The sequence below is a fragment of the Ovis canadensis genome, chromosome 3, assembly GCF_042477335.2.
Source record: "Ovis canadensis isolate MfBH-ARS-UI-01 breed Bighorn chromosome 3, ARS-UI_OviCan_v2, whole genome shotgun sequence".
Lineage (NCBI taxonomy): Eukaryota > Metazoa > Chordata > Mammalia > Artiodactyla > Bovidae > Ovis > Ovis canadensis.
In genome coordinates this window covers 100,470,469-100,490,713 of record NC_091247.1, presented here as the reverse complement: position 1 = coordinate 100,490,713, position 20,245 = coordinate 100,470,469, and the positions used below count along the sequence as shown (strand labels likewise).

General features: G+C 46.3%; 1 protein-coding gene, 1 long non-coding RNA gene and 1 other non-coding gene across 3 annotated transcripts; 1 reads left to right on the top strand and 2 right to left on the bottom strand.

Annotated features, from left to right (window-relative positions):
• The first annotated feature begins 2,721 nt into the window (after positions 1-2,721).
• Positions 2,722-16,667, top strand: CNOT11 (CCR4-NOT transcription complex subunit 11). The gene is made up of 7 exons (XM_069583826.1): positions 2,722-3,455; positions 7,632-7,796; positions 8,281-8,433; positions 11,551-11,753; positions 12,953-13,155; positions 15,567-15,663; positions 15,737-16,667. The coding sequence occupies exons 1-7, from the start codon at positions 2,939-2,941 to the stop codon at positions 15,932-15,934; spliced, it is 1,536 nt and encodes a 511-aa protein (XP_069439927.1). The 5' UTR covers positions 2,722-2,938; the 3' UTR covers positions 15,935-16,667.
• Positions 15,581-19,312, bottom strand: LOC138437119 (uncharacterized). Its single transcript, XR_011255778.1, has 3 exons — positions 18,331-19,312; positions 17,735-17,883; positions 15,581-16,410 (listed from the first exon to the last, which is right to left on the bottom strand). It is a non-coding gene; the product is annotated as an uncharacterized lncRNA (long non-coding RNA).
• On the bottom strand, positions 19,201-19,314 carry LOC138438496 (small nucleolar RNA SNORD89). Its single transcript, XR_011256421.1, has one exon. It is a non-coding gene; the product is annotated as a small nucleolar RNA SNORD89 (small nucleolar RNA).
• Between the last annotated feature and the right edge of the window lie 931 nt (positions 19,315-20,245).

Below are 20,245 nucleotides of genomic sequence, written 5' to 3'. Positions count from 1 at the left end.
TCTCCTTGCTGTCCAAGAGACTCTCAAGCATATTCTCCAGCACCATATATCAAAACATTACATGCTATACACCTGAAACTTATACAATGTTATATATCAATACATCTCAATAAAACTGAATTTTTAAAAATGAATGGGAAGAGAATCCAGGAAAGAGAAGATATATATATATATATACACACATATGTATACTGATTCACTTTGCTGTTCAGTAGAAAGTAATGCAACATTGTAAAGCAACTATACTCCAATGAACATTAATATAAAAAAAGAAGGCCACCTGACCTCAGAGGCAGAGATGGGAATGGTAGAAGCATAAGAGAAGGGACGCCAGACACCACTGGACATCACTGGGAGCCAGAAGGAGACAAGGAAGTATTCTTCCCCACAGCCTTTGGGGGTGTAGAGCCTGGCTCTGCTCACACCCTCATTTTGGAACTTTAGCTTCTAGAACTATGAGAGGATAGATTTATGTTTGCGGTTATTTGTTTCCAGGACCTGAGAGTTGTTTTCAGGGAACATGCAGGAAACCCTGGATACTGCTGTTAAGTAACAAAAATACAACCGGGTACATCTTAGAGATCTAATTGGTTTTACTGAACCATTCACAAGTGAGGCAGCATCCCATTCAGGAAGTAGAGAGGAGCTCCCAACAACTTTAGGAAGGGAAAGGTTTTCAAAGGCAAGACAAGGAAGTCATCAGCAAAAAAACGTCATTTCAGGCATAGGTAACTCGCTTATGGGGCTTCTTAGGTGGCTCAATGGGTAAAGAACCCGCCCGCAACGCAAGTGACACAGATTCACTCCCTGGGTCAGGAAGATCCCCTGGAGGAGGGCACGGCAACCCACTCCAGTATTCTTGCCTGGAGAATTGCACAGATAGAGGAGCCTGGCAGGAAAAAGAGTCAGGCATGACTGAAGCGACTGAGCACAGCACACAACTTGCTTATGGGGAACGGAAGGGGTCTTTGTGGCAGGCTACCTCATCTTCCTTCGGGGGATGGAGAGGGTCCACATGACCAATTACCTCATTGATGCCGACTAGAAAATTCCTGGTTAAGCCCACATTTTGGCTTCCCTGGTGGCTCAGACGGTAAAGAATCTGCCTTCTATGCGGGAGACTGGGGTTCAATTCATGGATCAGGGAAGATCCCCTGGAAGAGGGAATGGCAACCCACTCCAGTATTCTTGCCTGGAGAATTCCATGGACGGAAGAGTCTGGTTGGCTGCAGTCCCTGAGGTCGCAAAGAGTGAATGACTACAACTGAATGACTAACATTCACATTTTCTGGGGGAGGATGAAGTTTTAGTTAGGTTAGTGGTGTGACCTAGGAGAAGTGACTCCATCTGGGGCCTCTGGGGTTCTTTTTAACATCAACCTAATTTTGAAAGTGCTCCTACAGGAAAAAAAAATTAGTTTATTGGGGCTTGGGGGGCACATAATGTTCAAATATTTTGAAACAACTTAAAAAAAAAAAACAAACAGTAAAACTGGACTCGTCTGGTGGTGCGGTGGCTAAGACTCTGTGCTCCCAAAGCAAGTGACTTGGGTTTGATCCCTGGTCAGGAAACTAGATCCCACATGCCACTACTAAAGATCCAGTATGCCACAACTGGCCAGACCTGGCACAGCCTAAATAGATAAACACATATAAAAAAAAAAATCTGCAGTACAAAAATAAAAAGACCAAACCCCAGTAACAAACAGACCTCCCAAACACAATAAAGTTCATTTACTGTAGTAAATAAGAATACCTTCAAGATAATTTAAATCAGTTTCCCAAGTTAGCAAGTTATGTCTGCTGCTCTTAATTGGCAGGACCTTTCTAGAGGGATATCTAACAATTTTTTAAACTTTAAAATAAATTTTATTTAGCTGCGCCAGGCCTTTGTGGTGGCACATGGAATCTTTGCTCTTCATTGCGTCATGCATGATCTTAGCTCCCTGACCTGGGATCCAACCCAAGCCCCCTGTATAGAGGGTGGGGTGGGGGTGGGGGAACAGTTTTAGCCACTGGACCACCAGGGAAGTCCCTCTAATAGTCAATTCAAGAAGTCTTCAGAATAGGCATCCTCAATGACCAACCAATTTCTCTTCTTTCAATTTTATTTTAGAACTAAGGAGGCACTGAACTAGAGAATTCTCCAGTTGCCAGCATTAGTTAGGTCACATGGGATTTCCCAAACTTGAGATTCCCAAATTCCCTGGCAGAAATCCCTGCAGGCTTTTGCAGGTCTAAGGGAGGAACCGAGCAAGTCTGGGTCACATCACTCGGTGGTTCCCAGCCTGGAGCGAGCCCTAGTCACTTGGGCAGGTGTTTCTGCTTTCTCAAAACATGTTCCAGAAATTTTGTTACAACAACTGCGTACAATAGCTCGTGTGCAGTATGACTCAGTATCTTCAAACAGTGTAGGATTGAAAATTAATTTTGGTTATGAGAAACGCATGGTCTACAGTTATTTGCATTTAAAAATCTTCTACCATGAATAGTCATGTGTGTTAATTAAGAGAGCTTTTCAGTTTCTAATATGCATTTTCCAGACGCTTATCTGGACGACGGTTTCTCCCGGGCACACTACCGGGGGCGCGCCTCTCGCTCGCGCACGCGCAGATAACACCCCAGCTCCGCTCTGGGCCTCCGCGAGACTTCCGCAGGGCGAGATCCGGGCCCCGCCGGCGGCTCGGCCCCTCCTGCAAGCCCCGCCTCAATTTCCGGCTTTTTGCTCCGCCCCCTCGGCGTCTCGGGATCTTCTCCCTGGCCTGGCTCCCGCAGCCTCGCTCTGGCTGCGCGCTGCCCTCTCTTCTACTGCCGGCTGGGTTCCAGGCTTGTTTTGTTTGCGACGCTGTCGTGCCACAGCGCGCTTTACGGCCGCAGGGACGGAGCGAGCCGGCGCCAGGGCCCCTCCGGCCGTGAAGCAGGACGGACGAAAGAGGTTGATGCCCGGCGGCGGGGCAAGCGCGGCATCTGGCCGGCTTCTCACCGCCGCGGAGCAAAGGGGAGCCCGGGAAGCGGCGGGGTCGGCTTCCAGGAGCGGCCCGGGAAGCTCGGGCCCCGGCGGCAGAGGCGGAGCGGGCGTCCCCGGGCCGGGGAGCGGAGGCCCGGGGGGCCCCGCGGGCAGGATGAGCCTGACCCCGAAGGAGCTCTCGAGCCTGCTGAGCATCATCTCGGAGGAGGCGGGCGGCGGCAGCACCTTCGAGGGCCTGTCCACCGCCTTCCACCACTACTTCAGCAAAGCCGACCACTTCCGCCTGGGCTCGGTGCTCGTGATGCTGCTGCAGCAGCCGGACCTGCTCCCCAGCGCGGCGCAGCGCCTCACGGCGCTCTACCTGCTCTGGGAGATGTACCGCACCGAGCCGCTCGCCGCCAACCCCTTCGCCGCTAGCTTCGCGCACTTGCTCAACCCCGCGCCGCCCGCCCGCGGCGGCCAGGAACCCGACCGGCCTCCCCTCTCAGGTACGGCTGGGACCGCCCTCCTGGAGCTGCTGGGCCTTCACCGGCCTGGGAAATCCATCGTCTCCTTTTGAAATTCCCTCCCCACCCCCTCCACCAAGTACGGACGAGTGGCAGCTTCCTGGCACCGAAAATTAACCGCTCCCCCCGCAACAGTAGGAGCCGTCAAACCGCGCAGCTTAGTGTGGGGCTTGACGCTTTTGTGCCTCACATGCGGTTCGTTCTCGTCTAGCCCGTCAGAGGTGTGTGAAGTTGTAAGTAACGACACACTTTATCTGCCCCCGGCTTTAAGTCTCAGGAGAGTCAATGAGAAGTCATTCAGAACCGGAAGACGTGGTTGAGGCGGAGAAACACATTACGCAGGGCTTCCCCCGTGGCCCAGCGGTAAAGAACCCGGCTGCCAATGCAGGAGACACGGGTTGGACCCCTGGGTCACGAAGATCTTCTGGAGGAGGAAATGGCAACCCACTCCAGTATTCTTGCTTGGAGAATCCCATGGACAGAAGAGCCTGGCAGGCTACAGCTCATGGGGTCGCAGAGTGGGACACGACTTACCAGCTAAACAACAAAGGATTATACTAGCCACCTTGTTGCTGTTAGGTGTCCTTGGTTAACGCGATGGGGTCACAGGATAGAAAGCAGCCTCGAAATCACCGCCTAGATTAGAAAACTACTGCTGGACATTATGTAAAAGGTGTGTTTTCTGCAACTTTGGTGAGACCGGTGGATTTGATGTGAGACTGCTTTTTTTTTTTTGGTAACTCAAGAGCTTGTTTGTGAGACTTGATTTTAGGAGAAGACCTGAAGCCGGGAGAGGAGAACGGCCCAGAGGAGATAGATGGTGATGAGTGTCTGGGAGATTTAGACAGGGCCCAGTGTAGTGGGCAGAACAGGTTGTCAGAGGTGGGAAGCAGCTTGATCTCATAGTCCTTAGGCAGTGAGGAAACAGGTAAGTCACTCCTTAGGAAGGGAGAGCCAGAATGTGAAGGCAGAGGATTAATGTAATACTAGAGAATGTTTTCTTGCAGGAGAGGGCTTCTACAGTTAAGCTATTCATTGTTGCTACTGGCAGTTCTTCTGGATCTAAAGCATCTTCTGATTGGTTTCCTGCACAGCTCTTACCTAAAAGGGGCAACTTTTGTATTCCATGAGATGTCTGTAGGGTGCAGGTTCTGAACCTGACTTTCAGGAAGTTTGAGAATGCCCAGAAAAATGACTGCAAGGTGTGTTGTGTGTGTGTATGTGTGTGGTCTGGTCAAACCCGCCACCCAAGATGGACAGAGACAGTGTGGGATTTGAGTCTGAGAGCCTTCTGAATTCTGTAGGATGGGTTAGGTAAAGGAACTGTGATTTATGTAATGTTATTCTCAAATGCAATGAGTCTGAAACTAGATCTAGGCTGTTAACTGTATTGTAAACAGATTTCCCAGGGAAGAAATCCATAGATTGGTTATTTTGCCTGTCTCTGCCTCAGTTTACTTGTCTGTAAGCTGCAGATAATAATTTCGAGCTGGCAGAGTAGGCAGCTGCTTTGCAGGCATCTACCTGCAAAGCAGAAGACCAGACTTTGATCCCTGGGTCAGGAAGTTCCCCTGGAGAAGGGAATGGCAACCCCTCCAGTATTCTTGCCTGGAGAATCCCATGGACAGAGGAGCCTGGCAGGCTAGTCCATGACATGGCAAAGAGTTGCACATGATTCAGTTCAGTCGCTCAGTCATCTCCGACTCTTTGCGACCCCATGAATTGCAGCACGCCAGGCCTCCCTGTCCATCACCATCTCCTGGAGTTCACCCAAACCCATGTCCATCGAGTTGGTGATGCCATCCAGCCATCTCATCCTCTGTCGTCCCCTTCTCCTCCTGCCCCCAATCCCTCCCAGCATCAGAGTCTTTTCCAGTGAGTCAACTCTTTGCATGCGGTGGCCAAAGTATTGGAGTTTCAGCCTCAGCATCAGTCCTTCCAATGAATACCCAGGACTGATCTCCTTTAGAATGGACTGGTTGGATCTCCTTGCAGTCCAAGGGACTCTCAAGAGTCTTCTCCAACACCACAGTTCAAAAGCATCAATTCTTCGGCGCTCAGCTTTCTTCACAGTCCAACTCTCACATCCATACATGACCACTGGAAAAACCATAGCCTTGACCAGACGGACCTTTGTTGGCAAAGTAATGTCTCTGCTTTTGAATATGCTATCTAGGTTGGTCATAACTTTCCTTCCAAGGAGTAAGCATCTCTTAATTTCATGGCTGCAATCACCATCTCCAGTGATTTTGGAGCCCAAAACAATAAAGTCTGCCACTGTTTCCACTGTTTGCCCATCTATTTCCCATGAAGTGATGGGACCAGATGCCGTGATGTTAGTTTTCTGAATGTTGAGCTTTAAGCCAACTTTTTCACTCTCCTCTTTTACTTTCATCAAGAGGCTTTTGAGTTCCTCTTCACTTTCTGCCATAAGGGTGGTGTCATCTGCATATCTGAGGTTATTGATATTTCTCCCGGCAATCTTGATTCCAGCTTGTGCTGCTTCCAGCCCAGCGTTTCTCATGATGTACCCTGCATATAAGTTAAATAAGGAAGGTGACAATATACAGCCTTGACGTACTCCTTTTCCTATTTGGAACCAGTCTGTTGTTCCATGTCCAGTTCTAACTGTTGCTTCCTGACCTGCATATAGGTTTCAGGACTAACAAACAGAGCTGTTATGAGGAATAGAAGTAAGTGTTATTCACAATTACTGTTGGTAGAGATGGTGCTTAAATCCACAACAAAGGGACTGTCAATGACAAGGCTTACTACATTGTACATCAAGGGGCGTATATAGTGGGTATATATATAGTTTTAATAAAATTAAAACTGGAGTATAATTGCTCTACAGTATTATTAGTTTCTGCTGTGCAACAGTGTGAATCAGCTGTATGTATACAAACATCCTCTCCCTTGTGAGCCTCCCTCCTTCTCCCCTTTAGGTCATCACAGAGCACGGAGCTGAGCTCCCAGTGCCATATATACAGCAGCTTCCCATCTAGTGGGTGTATGTTTTTTGAGCATTTCAGGTGACACTGCTGCAGAGCAGAGGTTGAAAATGTATCTGGATGTGAGTAGGAAGGCTTCTTCACACTCAGGAAACTTCAGTCTGGCTGAGGAAACACAAACATGACTGTGACCCGACCTCCAGGGCTGTGCTGGGTGGCAGGTACACAGAGCATCGTGGCATGGGGAGCTTCACCCGTGGAGCCAGAGAGGGAGTGATGCTTCTGTTGGATGTTGATTAGAGGTGGTGGGAAGAGAAGGGTGCGACCCTCTCAGGTATTCAAACAGCTGTGTGTATTGTATGTTTTGAAATCAGGACTTGGAGAAGCTAAGAGGTTTTGTGCAACCGGAATGTAGAACACAAGCGTTGGAGGGGAAATGGGATGAGGAGAGTGTGTCAGGACCAGATGAGGAAGGTCTTACAACGGTGCAGAGCTAGTGGTGGCTTCCTTGTCTCTTTACCTTTTACACAGTCGCTGGCTGCAGCAGAGAAGAAAAGCATTTCTGAGGACTGTAGTTTTTGATTTCTTTTGGTCTGTATACATAAACTTATCTTTGCAGGAACTGAAGCATGTTAGAAAACAAAGTTCTTAATAGCTCCAGTTTTTAAGTTTCATTGACATCACCACAGATCATAGTGAATCATTTGACATACAACAATCGGCCCTGTACATCTTTGGGTTCTGCATCTAAGGATTCAACCAGCCCTTTGGGGGTGTGGAGGGGGGGAGTTCCAGAAAGTTCCCCAAAACAGAACTTGAATTCTGGCAGCTGTTTACATATCATTTACATTGTACTTACCTAGCATTTACATTGTATTTACATAGCATTTACACTGTCTTAAGTATTGTAAGTAATCTGGAGTTTAAAGTATAAGGAGGATCTGTGTAGGTTACTTTCAAATACTACAGCTTTTATGTGTAGGACCCAGGTATCCCTGGATTTTAGTATTTGCAGGAGGTCCTGGAACCAGTCCTTGGGATGATTCCTAAATTATATTTTCATAAATGTATGTATTTGGTTAAATGAATCTTCGATTATAATTGTCTTTAAAGATGGCATGAGATGCTAGTTTTATCAGGCTCAAGATAATTTCTAAAAATAACCGTTAGTGAAATTGTCATACATTTTTTGCTTGTGTATTTACAGGGTTTTTACCTCCTATAACTCCACCAGAGAAGTTTTTTCTTTCCCAGCTCATGCTGGCACCCCCACGGGAACTCTTCAAAAAGACACCCCGGCAGATCGCCCTTATGGACGTCGGGAACATGGGCCAGTCTGTGGACATTAGCGGGCTTCAGCTCGCCCTGGCTGGTAAGGCGGAGCCACGGTTCAGGTACTTTTGTGCAGAGGCCAGTCTGCAATTCAGATTTCTTTACAGTGAGATCCAGGGACCACAGATATATTTGTGGATGATGCAATTGTGTTTTCCTAACTTGAAGAAAACAACGAAATAAGCATCAATGACTAGCTACAAGGAACGGTTAAAACTACAGTGTGTATTCAACAGTATCTTGTGTTTTAACAGATTTTCCCCTGGTTCCTACTGAGGTCAAATATCTTTTGAGGTGTTTATTGGCCATTCAAGCTTTTAAAAATAAAATACTCATTGAAGTCATTAGCCCATTTCCCCCCCTGTTTTTAAAGACTGATTTATAGGAGTTTTAGAGAAAAAACAAAAAAGCTTGAAGCTGGCCCTTTGCTTGTGTGTTGTAGACAAGTTTCTCCGGTTACGAGCTTGTGTTTTCACTCTCCTTGTGCCGCATTTTAAAGTGTTTTTTGTTTTAATCTTGTTCAGAACGCCAGTCTGAATTGCCAACTCAAAGTAAGGCCAGCTTCCCTAGCATTCTCAGTGACCCGGACCCAGATTCGTCTAACTCTGGATTCGACAGCTCCGTTGCCTCTCAGATCACGGAAGCTTTAGTCAGTGGACCAAAGCCACCTATTGAAAGTGAGTAAATCTGATTTTATATTCTTTTGTATTCTTGGTTTTATTTTAGCAGTGTCCCCCTGAGACTCTGGTGTTCTGAAACGTGTTGTTTTCGTTTATGCTGAAACACGAATCTTTTAAAAATTTTACTTTATTGAAACAGTTGATTTACAGTGTTGAGGTCATTTCTGCTGTGCAGCGGAGTGATTCAGTTACATGTTCTTTTTCATACTCTTTTCCATTATGGTTTCACACAGGATATTGGACTTTGTTTCCTGTGCTGTGTGGTAGGACCTCCTCCTTTATCCATTCTCTACGTAATGGTTTGCATCTGCTGCTCCCAGAATCCCACTCCACCCCGCCCCCATGGCAGCCACACGTCTGCTCTGAGTCTGTTTCAGTTCCATAGACAAGTTCATCTGTGTCTCGTTTAGATCCCACATAGCAGTGATATATTTGTCTTTATCTGTCTGGTTTACTTCACTAATAGGATATCTCTAGGTCCATGTTGCTGCAAATGGCATTATTTCATTCTTTTTTCTTTATCCGTTCCTCTCTCAGTGGACAGAGGTTTCCATGCCTCAGCTGTTGTGGACAGTGCTGCCCTGAGCACAGGGGTGCATGTGTCTTTTTGAATTGCAGTTTTGTCGCTACAGACCCAGGAGTGGGATTGCTAGATCATATGGCAACTCGTTTTCAGTTTGCTGAGAACCTCCATGATGTTGTCCACAGTGGCTGCACCAGCTTATGTTCCCGTCAGTAATGAAGGAGAGTTCCCTTTTCTCCACACCCTCTCCAGCTTGTTTTCTGTAGATTTTAATGGTGGCCATTCTCACTGGTGTGAGGTGGTACCTCATTGTAGTTTTGATTTGCATTTCTCTAATTAGCTACGTTGAGCATCTTTTCATGTGCCTATTGGCCATCTGTATGCCTTCTCTGAAGAAATGTCTCTTCAGATCTTCTGTTCATTTTTTGATTGGGTTGATTTTTTTGCTGTTGAGATGGATGAGCTCTATGTATATTTTGGAAATTAAGTTCGTGTTGGTCGCATCATTTGCAAATATTTTTTCTCAGTCTGTAGGTTTTCTCTTACTTTTATTTATGGTTTTCTTTGCTGAAGAAAAGCTTGTAAGTCTGATTAGGTCCCATTTGTTTATTTTTGCTTTTATTTCTATTGCCTTGAGAATGATCTAAAAAAACATTGGTGGGATTTATGCCAGAGAATGTTAAACATGAATTTAATGAGAAACTTCTAGTATGGTGTCTGGAACATAGTAGATATGCTCAATAAAAGTTACTTTATTTAATAAAAATACCAAGTTTTTTTTTTATTACATACCTATAGCTATACATTCCCTGATTTTACTGAAATGCGGTTTTGTATCTTATTACCTTTTTTGTTTTATACATCTTTATTAATCTCATCATTCTCCATTAAAGTTTTACTGAGTCTTACGGCTCTTACTTTAATTCAAAGAAAACACCTATTGAAGCTTATGGAACTGTATTTTTTGTTTTTTTCTGGTTAGGGTAAGATTATGTTCTCCGGACTATAGTGTTACCTTGAGTTTGAAACCTGCACTGTGACTCTTTATGCCATTTATAGTAGTTCTTTGGCATAAACAAGTCTCAGCTAGTCACAGTGTATGGGTGGGTCCAAGGCACAGAGGGGTTATTTAATGCTCACTGGGCACAGCGGTGACTGGCATGGGCCACTGGAAAGGGATGTAACAAATAGACCGGCCAGGTGTCAGGTCTGAGTCTAGCTGAACACCAAGCATCCTTACCTCTTGGGGACTTTCTCTCGATCACATAAGTACTGCATCTCCTAAAACGTTAAAACACTTCCTCTTTGTTAATAGTCTGCAGAGATGCAGCACTGGTTCTGGTGAAGAGATGGTACAGTTTAGGGTAAGGGGATGGGGCTTCCCTGGTGGCTCGGTGGTAAGGACTGCCTGCCAGCGCAGGAGACATGGGTTCGACCCCTGGTCCAGGAAGATCCTATGTGCTGAGGAGCACCTGAGCTTGTGCAACACAACTGTTGAGCCTGTGCCCTGGAGCCCAGGAGCTACAGCTGCTGAAATCTGCGTGCCTGGAGCCCATGCTTCTCTGCAGTGAGAGAAGCTGCCAAAACGAGCAGCCCCGGTGCTGCAGCTGGAGAGCAGCCCTCGCTCTCCGCAACAAGAAACACCTACATAACAACAAAGACCTAACGCAACCCCAAAAGATAAAGGGATGATTCTTAGCCAGAAAACAGACATTTTCAGTGAACTGGAGTATCCAAGACTGAAATCTGACTGGGGCTTGGTCCATGGGAGGAGACAGCCGTCTTAGGCCCTGTGTGAAAACCAAAGTGAGGGGTGAAGTTTGCTCAGGAGTTCCAGCCAGTGTTTGTTTTCATTTACTTAAGGGCATTTATATCTTAGGGATCAATCTTTATAAAACAGTTGAGGTATCGAGTCACTCCCATTTTTTTTTTCTTTTCACTGTTTTATTAAAATGATACAGCATTTGTGAATTTATGGGTTTATGAAACTCTCCAGATTCGTTTGAGGATGTCCAGTCAACCACAGTTCTCACCTGCTCATTTTATCTATACATAATTTGCTACTGCAAGGTTTTAAGATGCAAAAATAAAACTGGTACACATTATATGGTCTCTGAATAAAATAGTGCTGAGAACAGGATGACTGACATCAAATAGTGTTTTATTTTTCCCATCAAAAGACTTAGCAGTGAACTAAGTGGTGTCCTTTTGCTACTGATCATGATTGAACCAGGAGTTGGCAGGGGGTGGTAATGCTTTCCTCTGCTCTCCAAAGATAGATAGATGTGGTCTCTGGTATAATAATTCTGTGTCAGCATTTCATTCTTTGTGTTCTGGAAAAAACCGACTTTGTCATTTCTGCTTCTGAGTTTTGAATCAGTGTGACCGTGTTGTCCTTATTAAGCAACCCACTCCAGTACTCTTGCCTGAGAAATCCTGTGGACAGAAGCTGCCTGCAGGGCTACAGTCCATGGGGTCGCAGAGTCAGACATGATCGCGCATGCCCGCATGCACAGACGTGGGGTTTATACAGAAGTGAATGAGTGTTGGCCAACCCAGAGCAGCAGTCACACAGGCTCCTCTGATTGCAGGCCATTTTCGGCCAGAGTTCATCCGCCCCCCGCCTCCGCTGCATGTGTGTGAGGATGAGCTGGCCTGGCTCAACCCCACTGAGCCTGACCACGCGATCCAGTGGGACAAGTCAATGTGCGTGAAGAACAGCACTGGTGTGGAGATCAAGCGAATAATGGCTAAAGCCTTCAAGAGCCCCCTGTCCTCTCCTCAGCAGACACAGGTATGTTTACCATCAGCGCTCTCCTGTACTGAATTCACCAAGCGGTTTTGTTTTCCACAGTGATCCACTAGTGCGAAGTGTCTTGGTCCCTGAAGCTTCATTTGGCCTCCCACTCCGCTCACTGCACTGTGGTGGGGCAGTGAATCTGGTGCCCAAACACCTTGCAGCTTCTGTCCGGATCAGTTTGACTCTGGGCGAGGGGTCTGAGGTGGTGCTCACTTTGGGGCACTCTGCTCTGGCTCTGCTGCTGGGTGCTTTGTGTATACTGTTGCTAAGCTGAACGGGACTTATTACCCCGGAGGGTAAGTCTGCAGTTACTCACATTTCACCAGGGAGGTAAACCAGCGCCCATCACACGGTTGGTTGGTCGTGGATTCAAAAGGCCCTGTGCCCGACGATGAGACTTCCTTCAGGAAAGACAGGACGCTGTGGGTAGTTCCTGTTGGTGCATTTTACCCAGTTGGCACACTTCCCCATTAGAACTTGTCAGGAGGTACATTTCCAACCCGGTTTACCGCCTAACACCATCTTCAGAGTCAAGGAACAGCCTTGTTCGTAGTTCACTTTGCTAACCAGTCAGTCCTGAAAGAGTATGTGTGTACATGCAAGTAGATGAGGAAATAGCATAGAAAATGTATGTAAAGCAATGTACAGATTTGGCAAAAAACATTATTTTTGAGGACACAGATTTGAATAGCAGAATGTGTGTGACTTGCACTGTAGTGTGAGCACTCCGACCCCCGCCTCCCCGCCTCCCCCAGCTGCTGGGCAGGGCTTCAGTTCCTGAGTTTCCTGATGACCTCTGTGGTCTGTGCTTTTCAGTAGTACTAGTTGGTAAGATTGTTTTTGATTATAACCAAAAACAAAAAAGAAAAAAAACCTACCTACAAGGGACTTAAGGATATTATTGTTAAAATCCAGACAGTATTGATTCTGTTTTCATGCCCAGGAGGCATCAGTGTTATCTATAAACTCTTGTGATGGTGTCTGGTTGTAATAACTGACAATTCAAATGTAAGTGTCAAAATATCAAAGCATGATGATCATGGGTTTGAGGGAAGATACTGATGAAGTTGGTTCATGCAGGTAAATTTTATAACATTTTAAAAATAAAATACTTGGGTATTTTTATATGCAGGAAAGAGAATTTCTAACTTAACTTCTTTTTCTCTCTTTAAAAAAAACTTGATTTTATTTAGCTCCTTGGAGAGTTGGAAAAGGACCCCAAACTTGTTTATCATATTGGCCTCACTCCAGCCAAACTTCCTGACCTAGTGGAAAACAATCCTCTAGTCGCTATAGAAATGTTGCTGAAGTTAATGCAGTCAAGTCAGATCACTGAGTATTTTTCAGTTCTGGTCAATATGGATATGTCATTACATTCAATGGAAGTTGTAAATCGGTAAGTTTCTGTACTCGATCAAATGCTGTGTGGGGGTGTGTGGGGCAGGTATATAAATCCTGATTAAATGATTAGAAGGGGAAAAACTTGCAACAGTTTTTTTTCCCTGACATTGTTAGTCTGAGAAAACCCATTAAATAATCTGAGCTTTAGTGTTAACTGCAAATGAATTTCGCACCCCCAAGGAAGAACTTGGAGGGTATTCTGAGCATTTAACACTATCTTAACCACTGGACCACCTGGGAAGTCACCACCTGTGAAACCTAATTGCTAAAACTTATTTCCCTATATATGGTTATATATTCTTAGTGCTCTGTGCTTAAGTCACTCAGCCAGGTCTGACTCTTTGTGCTCCCATGGACGGTAGCCCAGCAGGCTCCTCTGTCCACGGGATTTTCCAGGCAAGGATACTGGAGTGGGTTGCCATTTCCTATTCTGGGGATCTCCCTGACCCAGGGATTGAACCCAAGTCTCCTGCATCTCCTGCATTGGCAGCTGGGTTCTTTACCACTGCACCACCTGGGGAGCTGTGTGTTCTTTATCTCTACGTAAACTACAGGTGTTACATTATTTCTGTTAGTGACTGAAGCTGTATCATGGGAAGGTAGGGGCCCAGGAGCTGAGACAGTTCTGAGAATACCTTCCTAGAATTCCTGGCACTGTTCTCTGAACCGCTCTTTGACTTGGTCTCCTTGCTCTGCTGTCATCCACTGTCAGGAAAGCGACGAGAGGTCTCTCACTTTGTTATTTTGCTTACAAGCAAGTTTTAGGTGCATCACAAATTTCACAGACTTGGACATTAGCTTGGGAACCTGCTATTAAGCTGTTTATATGTAGTGTAGGTCAGGAAGATCCCCTGGAGGAGGAAATGGCAACCCACTCCAATACTCTTGCTTGGGAAATCTCACGGACAGAGGAGTCTGGAGGAGTACAGCCAATGGGGTCACAGGAGAGTCAAACATGACTTAGCAACTGAACAGCAACAAATAGTGTAGCCATATAGGCAGGCTTGCCTGGTGTGGTCCCAAATTAGGCTTCTCATCCTCAGCCCCCTTCCACGTGGTGTCCTGTTTTGGGGGCTAAACGATACGGCCTTTCTGCTTACGGGGAGATCCATTCTGACCGCCAGGCAACCACACTTCAACTAGAGCGCGACCTTTGTAAGGTGGGGATTATTGTTTTTTAACCTACTTATAGCTGTACTCGGAGAAGGCAGTGGCAGCCCACTTCAGTGTTCTTGCCTGGAGAATCCCAGGGACGGGGGAACCTGATGGGCTGCCGTCTATGGGGTTGCACAGAGTCGGACACAACTGAAGCAACTTAGCAGCAGCAGCAGTATAGCTGTACTCAGCTGGGAATCCCCTGGCAGTCCACTGTTTAGGACTCAGCACTTCCACGGCCGAGGGCCAGCATTCACTCCCTTCGGTGGGGAGGGGGAACATGACTAAGATCCCAAAATCTGCATGGTGAAGCCCCCCCCCCCCCAAAGTCCTTTTAAGTTAATCAGCTGGTGGGAAAAGCCTAACTGAAAGCCCAGGGCAGGTGTGTCCTAGGGCAGCACAGATCTGGGGAGGGAGAGGAAGCACGAGGTTCTCAGCCTTCATTTTCTGTCGCTTGCAAGACCTGTTAACCTGCTGCTTCCGCTGCCTTCTCTTCTATTTGGGTCCTCCAGGCTGACCGTGCTGAGTGTTCACTTACTGTCTAAACCACACTGTAGGCACTTTGTCCAAGGATAACTACATCCTTTTATCAGTGTGGACATGATTTCAAGGGAGGGGGTCTGCTGTGGGAGCCCCACCCACCCAACTCATTGTGCGTCACCCCATCCCCCGTGTCACCAGCAGCCTGTGGCTGCGTTTCCTTGGAGCCTTGTGGGAAAAATTCTGTAGTCAGGTAAGTTTAGAAATGTGCCACGCCAACCCCTGATTCTACACTTCACGCAGATTATTTACTGATTTGAAGGAACACTTCTCTCCTCGGGTTCCCGTTTAAGTCATATGCCCTGTGAAGCCTTCCCACGTACACTGCTCTTTGTGCAAGCGTCTGCCTCATGGAAGTACTCAGTCATGCACTGTGCTGTTCAGGTCCTTCCACGCCTGCCTTCACAGGCTCCTTGCACAGCACTCATGTGTAATCAGGTCGGTATTACTTACGTAGACTGAGTAGACTGAGTAACTGCCCACATTGTCAGAGCCTGGACAGTAACTAGGAACTACGATTCAGCCAAGACCACCCAGGGACATGGTGCTCAGCGCTTATCACACATGCTGTGCAGAGCTGGGAAATGAAGTGTCACTTAATGGGGGTCAGTGGGGTGGGTGGGGCCGATGTTTACTTGCATAAACCATTAACATCAGAATTTCTACTAAATGACCGACATTAACAGGCCTGCCTTTATCTTTATGAAACAGACTAACCACAGCTGTTGATCTACCTCCTGAATTTATTCACCTTTATATATCCAATTGCATTTCTACCTGTGAACAGATTAAGGATAAATATATGCAGGTAAGTAACAGTTTTTGTAACCTTTATAAATCCCTGCCCTGAAAACAGACGCTAACACAGGTTCCTTTTTCAGAATCGTCTGGTGCGTCTTGTGTGTGTATTCCTCCAGTCTCTGATCCGTAATAAGATCATCAACGTGCAGGACTTGTTTATAGAAGTGCAGGCCTTCTGCATCGAGTTCAGCAGGATCCGCGAGGCCGCGGGCCTCTTCCGGTTGCTGAAGACCCTGGACACTGGAGAGACACCTGCCGAGACCAAGATGTCCAAGTGATGCCTCTTGGGGACCTCCCGTTCATTGTTCAGCTGTGCTGTGCTTTCCTTTCTAAAACTGTCCAGACCCGTGATTGCTTGGTTTAATGCACATAAACATCACTCTCTCCACTTAGAGTCTTGCCTCCCTGGGTGACTTTTCCCTTTAGATGAATTTTGGTAGGAACCTGGAAGAATGCGTCCTATAGTGTCTTGCTGATGGCTATCCTCAGGGAAAGGTCATCCCAAAGTCACTGCACTTGGGAGATGAGGCCGTCAGCACTGAAGAGCAACAGGCTTGTTTTTGCTTAAGATGTAAGTCATAGGCTTCTGATAAGACTTTAGGGAGAGTAAATGAAGACCCTCTTTAAGAACATGAATTCCTGCCCCTGGGGCCTGGAGTCATCCCGGGATGGCAGTCTGACCCTTGAACTTCTCACTGGGTCCAGTGTGAGCCATGGACACACGTGTAACCTCAGGCTTGCTTTTCACGGGGACCTAAGAGACAACAGAGTAAACGCTTTTCTTGGGCTGCCCACCAACGTGGGGATTCCTAGAAACCGCCTTTGGGGGCTGTGGTAGCTGGTGGTTCTCTGGGCTTTCTCTCGTGATGTTCGGTGCTCTGGGAGGACAGTCCTGGGGAGCTGTCCTCACTGAGTGGGGTGCGTGCCCTGCCTGTGGGCTCCTGTGGGCTGTTACCCCTCTTTTAACTCTGGACAACAGTGCCTTACATTAAAGTTTTCTATGAACTCGTATTATCTGATGTAGTTTTTACTTGAAGAAATCATGAAAAACCCCTCATCTACTGAGGTACTTTCAAAGCACACTCTACAGAAACCTGAGTCACTCCTCCCAGTCCAACTCTTAGCAAAAGTTAAAGGATATACCAAGCAGGGCAGGTTTTAAGATTAGTATAAATTCCAGCCTTGTAATACTGGCAAAACAGTATGCCTAGATGATGAGAAATTTTAGCTTAGATATTCTCATAAAGGGAAGGGATTTATAAATATATCAGCTTCAAAAGGACCCAGGCTGGTGTAGCAGGTATGCCTTCAGAAGTCTAAAAATGATGGCAGTAATGGACTTCTTCCCATACCTAACTTTTCTTTGCCCAGGGCTGGCATGCGGGCATCACCATTTTGCACATTAGCACTGGGCAAACGAAGTTTATTAGCCAGTACTGTCTGCGATGGCAAAGTCTCGACCATACCATTGCTGGAAGCCGCCCAGCCTCGGGTTCAGGCCCTGGTGGTTCTCGGTAAGCAGGAGCTCCTGGCCGGCAGCCTGCCGCACACATAGATCTCACCTGACACACGCTTTCTCTGTGAGGCGCCTCAGTCATGTTGCAGCCCTATGCCCGGGCACTGTCCCAAGCTACGCAATCACAAGCGGCACAAAACATCAGAACCGTGGCACCACACTGACCATGAAAGGACAGCTGTTGGCAGTCATGCTAGAAGACCGTGTCCTGTCCAGCCTCCCCTGGGAACACGTGTGCCGGCAGCTAGGCACTTCTCTGCCCCTGGGGCATCCACAGGTTGCCACCCACGCAAACACTGATCTGGGGCCACAAATGGGCTTTTGTGAACAGATGTGCAAACGTGGCCTGTGACTAAAGACAGACCACTGCTCATCATTTCTAGGTTATAGTCCTGGTGTTTACTTGACAGAGGAAAGGGTTTCAGATGTATTTCAAATAAACAGCTTACAAAGAATAGTAGTTATATTTACAGAACACTTTATGGGAGGAAAAGAAAAACCCAGATACAACACCAGCAAAAAGTTCTTCGTTAAATATATTTAAAAGTAGAAGAAAGTTTACCTGAAATAAAAGGAACTACAATCCTGGGATTTGATAACTGCATCAACTTTTAAGTTTAATTAGATGAGTTCATGTTTTTTAAAAACCACGTCTTGAATTCTCTGGACTTTCAGTTCCAATTTCTAGCTTTAATATCTTCAAATCACCTGCTTAAAAGAAGACAGCAAGAAAACCTGTTAAAATGACATCTTAGGGTAGAAAGATGTTTGAAAAAGTATTTGTGAACTAAAATATAACTATTTCAAATACCTTTCTTTAGCAGTATTGTTTACTTATGCAACTAAGAAAACGGTACCATTCAGACAAATGATACCATGATAAATGGTATCAGAATAGACACACTTTCACAAATTTTAATGGACTCAATGGACATGAGTTTGTGCAAATGCTTATGCGGAAAAGCCTTAAGAAAAGGACTTCCAAAATCCTGAGATTCAGTAACTGTGATCAGCCTAACAGAAAATTTAAGTGTTTCCCCAGGTTTCTTTTTACCCGTTGATAAATAAGCCTCCAACGCATAAAAAAGAATGGACTGACCTTTTTTATGCTAATCTTAAGCTAATGTAATGCAAATACTTTTTTGATTTACAACTTACTTCATACTTTCGTGTTAGAATGAGGGCACACTTCTAGACGCATGGCTGATGAGGACATTGTTTTACTTCTGCAACTAGTAAGAGATGAGCCAGTACTTCTGAAACTGCATGCTTTTAAGTGTTCTAAAACTTCAAAAATGAAAACTAACTGGGGAAAGCATCGGTGGCTTTCTGATTGGTGACCTTGTGGCAGAAGCACAGCGTGCAGGAAAGTGAGGTGAACGCTGGTTCAGGCCAACGTTCTGTGCTCCGTAAGCTGCAAATTAGGAGTTTACACCCAGCCTGGAGAAATGCTCTCGACTGAAGCATGTAAGCACCTCAGGCTCTAGTCAGCCATGTGTAGGTGCTGACTTAACCTCAGCCCTCACTGGTCATACGAGCGTGCTCAAAGACTACAGCAAAGCGAAGCCGTCTTCGGGGGGCATCTGGTCGCGTTGGGTATTCTGTCCCAGTGAAAGCAGCCTGGTTCCTGAATGTCTTGTGCTTGTGTGCTCAGTGAGGCCTGACTCTCTTCGACCCCAGGGACTGCAGACCACCAGGCTCCTCTGTCCATGGAGTTTCCCACGTAAGAATACTGGAGTGGGTTGCCATTTCTTCCTCCAGTGCATCTTCCCGACGCAGGCAAGGATCGAGCCCATGCCTCTTGTGTCTCCTGCATTGGCATGCGAATTTACCATTGTGGTCTATTACTGTTATTATTGTTTTCATGATTCTAGCGGTCTTTGGTGTAGCAAGTGTATCATAAAACATGAAGAATGGTGCTTATTGCATGCTGAAGCCCCAAAGCTGCCCAAGGTTCCCCAATTATCCCTTGTTGAAAATGTCTAAGCTTGCTGGAAAGGCCCATTTTGGAAACTGTGCCCCGAGATTACTGAGGTCAGACCAGAGGTTCGCTTCAGGAGGTTTTGTCATCGTGCACCCACAGAGAGCCAACTGCCAAGGGGCACACTGCAATTCGGCCTTTTAGTGTCATCATTCCTCAGTAACTGTGGGGCAGTCCTCCAGGGAAGAGTCTGGGCACCCAACATTCCCAGCAGGTGAGGCGCTGTTACCTGCTCCAGGTGCGGTGTGCGCATCCCTCCTCCAGGTGGCCTGGCTTCTGACGGGAAGGCCCGAAGCTGCACAGCAGGGGCGCTGGCATCCACGGGTACATGCTGTCCATACACCACCGAGGCCCTCACAGTTAAAAAGAAAGAACAGTCTCTACATTATCTGTGAACAAAGCTTTCAAGACAACTGTCAGAAGGAAAGTGATTACTGCCATTAAGTAATACAATCTGAACTAAATCTCTCTGCTTTACTAATCTTTCTTCATTTATATTCCCCAGATTCCCAGCATTTTATCAATGTTGTGTTTCAGCAAAAATTCTAGTAACTGACCCTTTATCACGTCTACCTAAGAAAATCCTTTTGAAAGGAAACAGTTTCCTTACCAAGTACAAAAGGGTTTTCTGTCTGCTCTTGCAAATTTCCTTATTTGCTGTTAAAGACTTGTGTTTCTAAAGATGACAGAACTATAATTTTTCCAGTCTCTTATGTTTATAACTTAGTGTCAAAGTCTCTTTTTTTTGACTGTGCCTCACAGCACAGGGAATCTTAGTCCCCTGACAAGGGGTGGAGCTCGTGCCCCCTGCAGGGAAGCACAGAGTGCCAAACAGTGAACCCCAGAGGAGTCCCTCAAACTCCTGAGTTAGGTAGAGCTCTGGTTGACAGCCGCTGATAAGAACTCACTCGCCCATCATCATCAAAAACAATTCACCCTGATCTGTTACAGCATTCTTCAAAGTCAGCTTCACTGGCTAATGGGAAGAATTACAGCACTTTCCACTAGTATGTGTCTTAAAACACAAAGAGCAATCTACTTGGTATAGAATCAGGGACATATTTTCCTATTTGCAATGAACAACACAGAAGG